General features: G+C 41.1%; 1 protein-coding gene across 1 annotated transcript; it reads left to right on the top strand.

Moving 5' to 3' along the window:
* Nucleotides 1-238: 238 nt before the first annotated feature.
* Nucleotides 239-1,159, top strand: LOC111390041 (early nodulin-like protein 3). The gene is made up of 2 exons (XM_023015024.1): nt 239-826; nt 1,142-1,159. The coding sequence occupies exons 1-2, from the start codon at nt 239-241 to the stop codon at nt 1,157-1,159; spliced, it is 606 nt and encodes a 201-aa protein (XP_022870792.1).
* The last annotated feature ends 7,029 nt before the right edge of the window (nt 1,160-8,188 follow it).

Genomic DNA, 8,188 nt, shown 5'->3' with positions numbered 1-8,188 from the left:
GAAGTGTCCCGGACGTAGCCAGCACACCGTGGCCAAAAATGCCTGAAAATCAGGATACGTCCCTGCCGTGTTCCAGAAACTGTCTAGAAATGTCTTAAAATCAGGCTGCATACCTAACGCGTCCTGGACATGGCCTGCACACTGTGTCCAAGAAATTGCCTAGAAATGCCTGGAAATCAAGTTGCATCCTTGTTGCAACCCTGACACGTCCTGGACATTACCTGCACACCGTGTTAAAATGGCTTCACTCAAAATTATTTTTTTATTTTCGACTGTCGTGTTTTCATTGTGTGTTCGTTCTGAAGCAAGAGAGTTTGTAATAGACGGTGAAAGTAATTTATGGGTAGTTCCATTTTCTATTAACGAGTTCAACAAATGGGCTGAGAAAACTCGTTTTCAGTTTAGGGATTCTTTAGTTCTGAAGTATGATTCCAAGACTAAGTCAATGCTGGAAGTGACCGAGGAAGACTACGAAATCTGCAACAACGCCAATCCAATAAAATCACACCATGATGGAGAAACTACAATTTCACTAGAAAAATCAAGTCTATTTTTCTTCATCAGTGGAGCAGAAGAACATTGCTATAATGGTCAAAAGCTTGAGGTTATGGTTATTTCCGATAAACATGGCTCTAGCCACCAATCTACAGTGCATGCACCTTCTCCTCGTCATCACCATCACCACTACCATGCACCGGCGCCAGCCCCGACTAACGGTGGTACTGGTCTAAAGGCGGCGGTGGGATTTATTTGTGTCACTTCGATGGTGGGAAGCTTGGTTTCCTTGTGTAGACTAATTTTATTATTCATGGGTTGTAACATTGAGGTACATTTTATTTTTATTATTCTTTGTCACAGCTATATTTCCTACTTTTAATTCAAAATTAATTGAAGAAAAACCCTAAACCCTATAACCTAGAATCTGCCTAGAAAAGCCTGAAAATTAGACTGCGTCCCTACCGTGGCCATGACGCGTCTCGAACTTGGCCTGCACATCAAGTCCCAGAAATTGCCTAGAAATGCCTAAAAATCAGGCTGCGTCTCTGTCGTGGCCAGGATGCGTCCTGAACTTGGCTAACACACCGTGTCCATACGCTGCTTAGAAATACCTGAAAATCAGGTTGTGTCCCTACCTGGCCAGGAGGCGTCCCGAACATAGCCTGTACACCGTCTCCAGAAACTACCCAGAGTTACCTGAAAATCAAGTTCCGTCCCTGCCGTGGCCCTAACGCGTCCTTGACATGACCTGCACACCATGAACCAGAAACTAACGAGAAATGCCTGAAAATATGGCTGCATCTAGGACAAAGCTTGTACACCGTGCCCAAAAACTTCTCAAAAATGCTTGAAAATCAGGCTGCGACCTCGTCGTGGCCCGATTGCATCCCGGACGTGGCCTTCACATAGTATCCCAGAAACTACCTAGAAGTGCTTGAAAATCAGGCTGCATCCCTACCACATCCTGGACATGGCCTACACACCGTGTCCTAGAAACTACCACAAATGCCTGGAAATCAAGCTGCATCCCTGCAGCAGCCCCGACGCCTCCCGAACATTGCCTGCACACCGTGTCCAAGAAAATACATAGAAATACGTGAAAATTAGGATATGTCCCTATAGCATCCTGGACATGGCCTGCACACTGTGACCCAGAAACTACCTAGAAATGACTGAAAATTAGGCTACGTCCCGGCCGCGACAGGAAGCGTCTCGGACATGGCCAGCACATAGTGCCTAAAACTGCCCATAAATGCCTGAAAATCAGGGGCGTCTCTAGCGTATCCTGGACATTGCTTGCACAACATGTCCCAAAAACTGTCTAGACATGTCTGGAAATTAGGTTGCATTTCTGCCATGATTAGGACACTTCCCAGGCATGGCTTGTACATCGTGCGAAAAAACTGCCCTGAAACGCTTGAAAATCAGGCTCCATCCCTCCTGTGGCTCGAATGCATCCTGGACATGGCCTGCACACCGTAACCTATAAACTACCTTAAAATGCTTGAAAATCAGGCTACGTCCCAAACATGGCCTCAACACAGTGCCCAGAAACTATCGAAAAATGTCTGAAAATCAGGCTGCATCCCTGTCGTGGCCATGACTTATCCCGAATATGGCATGTACACCGTGCCCTAGAAACTACCCAGATTGTTTGGGAACGTGCTTGCGACCCTGACATGGCCTGCACACCGTGCTTCCATCATTTGGTTGAAAATCTGCTTGCGTCTGTAATGTGGCCAGGAAGCATCCCGAACATTGCTTGCATACTGTGCCCACAAATTGGCTAGAAATGCCTGAAAACAAGGTTGTGTCCCTACCGCAGCCAGGACAAGTCCCGGATGTGGCCTGCATATGGTGCCCACAAACTGTCTAGAAATTCCTGAAAATCAGGACACGTCTCTGCCGCAGCCAGGACGTGTCCCGAACATGGCCTGCACACTGTGTACTAGAAACTGCAAACCAGACGCATGACACGATCGATGTCTATGTACTATCACCCAAAGATTTATCCTCGGGAATACCCTTGAGTATTATTCACTAGTTTTTTAGACACCTTTTGTTTAATATCATTTGCGCTTCATTTGAGACATTTGTAATTTTTTTCACTTACAGGATGTCAGGTTTATGTCGCCCTCCTTTATGTGTATTCTCATTTCCTATATTATAAAATAAGCCACACTAGTGGTATTTGCCAAAAAAAAAACCCTAAACCCTAAAGACTAGATAGAAAAATTCACAGAATTCTCAAAAAATATTTTTATTCCGTGGCTTGGCTTTATAAAATGTCTCAAACACAAGGCCTTTTATAGGTACAAAGGATCCCAAATACATTTTATGAACTTAATAGACTAATTAATGACTTTTCCTACATACTATGAATAATATGATACAAAGAATCGTTTGGATAAATGATTTAAATGAATGCATGAATATTAAATAAACTAATTCATGTATCAAATTTAATTATTTTCATTATTCATGAATCATGTTTAATTTCCAACATTCAGAAACCGAGAACTAAGCACGGGCTAATTCGGTTTACTCTTTGAATTTTCAATTTTAAGTTTAAAATAGAAAATGATTTTGGTTTTTCATTCTAAAATACTATTTCTTAAAATAAAAGATTACATTTGATTTAAAATTATGAAAATTATTTCATGGATTTTTTTATTCAGTAAAATATATTTGCATTCTATTTTTTAACTGTTGTATAAAATATAACATTCAAATTAACTTGAAATGATATTATATTTCCAGTTCAAGAAGAAGCGTTGATTCACCAGCCACTGGGTAAGAAATGAGGACACATTTCCTACTGGGATTTCAACTATTGTCATTGCTTTTCAACACAGTAAGTATCTATTTTCCATTTTATGTTTTAGTTAAAAAAAAAAATTATTGTTTGGCTAGACTTTATTTTTGCAAGTAGAAGAAGTTAGTTTTAAGTAATTTTTTAACTAAATATTTAAAAAAAAAGGAAGAAAGAAAAAAGAAAAAAACTATAAATAGTCATGAGAATGCTAATATATTTCTTGAATTTGTTGAGGGTTCATTGTAGGTTTTAGCGATGATGTTGTTGATTATTATGACTTTTTCGCTATCATCCAATAATAGATTAATAATCTATTATATTTTTATGTTCAGGTTTCTCAGCAGCCGAGTCAAAACGGTATGTAACACTCTTCTACTAGAAAAGTATTTTTGTTAACAGTAGCTTTGAAAGTAAGTGTTCTCTCACAAATTGCTAATTATAACAAGAATTCTTATAATTGCTTTAAGACATAATTGCTAGATGTCTTGCACACAATTATTCAAAACCATAGCTATGCACTATGCATATATTCCTTGATCATAATATAAAGTGATTTCCTTTTCTTCAATACTTCCCTAAAGTTGGAGTGTGAATGTCAAGAACTCAAATTTTCTAAGTTGTCAGTGAATAACAACTTATTCCAGTGATTTTGTAAATAACCACCTATTTGTTGTCCCATTTCATTGTAGATTATCTCAATTTCCCCAATTTAATTTTTTTTCTTGTACTGTGTGGTAATCCAACTGAATGTATTTTATTCATTCGTGGTACATTGGGTTAACATCAACATGCAGACTCTAGCACCAATACTTCTATTATGGACATTCATATGATGAAGTCCTCAATTTCGATCCCTCCCCTTTGTACAAATCCTTTAGCAATAAGTCAAGCCATAGAAACTTTTAAGGTACTATAAGAATGGTATTTAATTTTGAAGACCCATTGCCTACACACCGTGTCCATGATGCATCCTGGACATGGCCGGTGTCCCTGCCACGTCCTGGACATGGCCTACACACTGTGTCCCAGAAACTACCTAGAAATGCCTAGAAATCAGGCTGTATCCATGCAGTAGCCTCGAAGTGTCCCGAACATTACATGTACACCGTATCTAAGATATTGTATAGAAATACGTGAAAATCAGGATGTGTCCCTACAGCATTCTGGACATGGCCTGCACACCGTGTTCCAGAAATTGCCTAGAAATGCTTGAAAACCAGGCTACATCCTTGGCGCGGCCTAGACGTGTCCTAGACATCGCCTGCACAGCTTGTTCTAGAAACTGCCTATAAATACCTGAAAGTCAAGATATGTCCCTGTCGCATCCTGGACAAGGCCTGCACACGGTGTCCCAGAAACTGCCTAAAATTGCTTGAAAATCAGGCTTTGTCCCTACCGCGGCCATGATGCATCCCGGACATGGATTGCACACCTAGTCCTAAAATTTGCCAAGAAATGCTTGAAAATCAGGCTGCGTCCCTGTCGCGGCCAGGACACGTCCTAGACATGGTCCGCACACCGTGCCCACAAACTGCCTACAAATGCCTGAAAATCAGGCCGTGTCCCTACCGCGGCTAGGAGGCGGCTCGAACGTGGCCTGCACACCGTGGCCAAAAACTTGCCAAAAATGCCTGAAAATCAAGCTGCATCCCACCGTGGCCTGGACGCATCCCGATCATGGCCTGCATACCATGTCCCAAAAATTGCCTAGAAATGCCTTAAAATCTGTGTCCAAGAAACTGTCTAGAAATGCCTGAAAATTAGGTTGCATCCCTGCCGCGGCCCTGACGCGTCCCGTACATTGTCGACACAACCTGTTAAAATGGCTTCACTTAAAATTATTTTTTCATTTTCGGCGGTCGTGTTTTTGTTGTGTGTTCATTCTGAAGCAAGAGAGTTTGTAATAGAGGGTGAAAATTATTTATGGGCAGTTCCATCTTTTGTTGACGAGTTCAACAAATGGGCTGAGAAAACTCGTTTTTAGATTGGGGATTCTTTAGTTTTGAAGTATGATTCCAAGACTGATTCAGTGCTGGAAGTGACCGAGGAAGACTACAAAATTTGCAACAATGCCAATCCAATAAAATCACAACATGATGGAGAAACTATAATTTCACTAGAAAAATCAGGTCTATTTTTCTTCATCAGTGGAGCTGAAGAACATTGCTAGAAAGGTCAAAAGCTTGAGGTTATGGTTCTATCCAATAAACATGGCTCCAGCCACCAATCTACATCGCAGGCACCTTCTCCTCATCATCACCGTCACCACTACCAAGCACCGACGCCAGCCCCGACTAACGGTGGTACTGGTCTAAAGGCCGCAGTGGGATTTATTTGAGTCACTGCGATGGTGGGAAGTTTGGTTTCGTTGTGTAGAATAATTTTATTATTCATGGGTTGTAACATTGAGCTACACTTTATTTTTACTATTCTTTGTCACGTCTATATTTCCTGCTTTTAATTCAAAATTAATTGAAGAAAAACCCTAAACCCTATGACCTAGAAATGCCTAAAAATTAGACTACATCCCTGTCATAGCCATGACGCATCCCGAACTTGGCCTGCACACCAAGTCCCAGAAATTGCCTAGAAATACCTAAAAATCAGGCTGCGTCTCTGTCTCGGCTAGGATGTACCCAAACTTGGCCGACACACCATGTCCACAAACTGCCTAGAAATACCTAAAAATCAGGCTGTGTCCCTACCTGGCCAGGAGGCCTCCCGAACATGGCCTGTACACCGTCCCTAGAAACTACTCGGAATTATCTGAAAATCAAGCTCCGTCCCTGCCATGGCCCTAACGCGTCCTTGACATGACCTGCACACCATGACCTAGAAACTAATGAGAAATGCCTAAAAATCAGACTACATCTTGGACAAGGCTCGCAAACCGCGCCCAAAAACTTCTCAAAAATGCTTGAAAATTAGGCTACGACCCCGCCATGGCCCAATTACATCCCGGACGTGGCCTTCACACCATATCCCAGAAACTGCTTAGAAATGCTTGAAAATCAGGCTGCGTCCCTGCCACATCCTGGACATGGCTTGCACACCGTGCCCCAAAAACTACCCACAAATGCCTAAAAATCAGGCTGCATCCCTGCAGTAGCCCCGACGCCTCCCGAACATTACCTGCACACCGTGTCCAAGAAAATACATAAAAATGCGTGAAAATTAGGATGTGTCCCTGTAGTATCCTAGACATGGCATGCACACTGTGACCCAAAAACTGCCTAGAAATGACTGAAAATCAGGCTGCGTCCCTGTCGCGACAGGAAGAGTCCCAGACATGGCCAACACAAAGTACCCAAAAACTGCACATAAATGCCTGAAAATCAGGCGGCGTCCCTACCGTATCCTGGACATTGCCTGCACAACATGTCCCAAAAACTATCTAGGCATGTCTGGAAATTAGGTTGCGTTTCTGCTGCGATTAGGATGCTTTTCGGACATGGCTTGTACATCGTGCCAAAAAATTGCCCTGAAATGTTTGAAAATCAGGCTCCATCCCTCCTATGGCTTGGAGGCATCCTGGACATGGCCTGCACACTGTAACCTAGAAACTACCTTAAAATGCTTGAAAATCAGGCTGCGTCCCTATCGTGGCCATGACTTAACCCAAATATGGCATGTACACACCGTGTCCCAGAACTGTCCAGAATGCTTGGGAACGTGCTTGCGCCCCTGACATGGCCTACACACCATGCTTCCTTGATTTAGTTGAAAATCTGCTTGCGTCCCTAACGTGGATGGGAAGCGTCCCGAACATTGCTTGCATACTGTGCCCACAAATTGCCTAGAAATGCCTGAAAATAAGGTTGTGTCCCTATCGTGGCCAGGACGAGTCCCGGACGTGGCCTACACACTGTGCCCACAAACTGCGTAGAAATTCTTGAAAATCAGGTTGTGTCCTTGCCGCAGCCAGGACGTGTCCCAGACATGGCTTGCACACTGTATCCTGGAAACTGCAAATAAGATGCATGACACGATCGATGTCTATGTACTATCACCCAAAGATTTATCTTCAGGAATACCCTTGAGTATTATTCACTAGTTTTTTAGACACATTTTGTTTAATATCGTTTGCGCTTCATTTGTAATTTTTTTCACTTACAGGAGGTCAGGTTTATATCATCCTCCTTTATGTGTATTCTCATTTCCTATATTATAAAATAAGCCACACTAGAGGTATTTGCCAAAAAAAAAACCCAGACCCTAAAAAACCCTAAACCCTAAACCCATAACCCTAAAGACTAGATAGAAAAATTCACAGAATTCTCAAAAATATTTGTACTCCATGGCTTAGCTTCATGTCTCAAACGCAAGGCCTTTTATAGGTAGAAAGGATCCCAAATACATTGTATGAACATAATAGACTAATTAATGACTTTTCCTGCTTACTATGAATAATATGATACAAAGCAACATTTGGATACATGATTTAAATAAATGCATGAATATTAAATAAACTAATTCATGTATCAAAGTTAATTTTTTCATTATTCATGAATCATGTTTAATTTCCGACATTCAGAAATCGAGAACTAAACATGGGTTAATTCGGTTTCATCTTTGAATTTTCAATTTTAAGTTTAACATAGAAAATGATTTTGGTTTTTCATTCTGAAATACTATTTCTTAAAATAGAAGATTACGTTTGATTTAAAATTATGAAAAATTATTTCACGGATTTTTTTATTCAGTAAAATATATTTGCATTCTATTTTTTAAATGTTGTATAAAATATAACATTCAAATTAACTTGAAATGATATTATATTTCCAGCTCAAGAAGAAGCGTTGATTCACCAGCCACTGGGTAAGAAATGAGGACACATTTCCTACTGGGATTTCAACTATTGTCATTGCTTTTCAA

The sequence above is a fragment of the Olea europaea genome, unplaced genomic scaffold, assembly GCF_002742605.1.
Source record: "Olea europaea var. sylvestris unplaced genomic scaffold, O_europaea_v1 scaffold643, whole genome shotgun sequence".
NCBI lineage: Eukaryota > Viridiplantae > Streptophyta > Magnoliopsida > Lamiales > Oleaceae > Olea > Olea europaea.
This window is presented reverse-complemented; position numbering and strand designations above follow the sequence as displayed.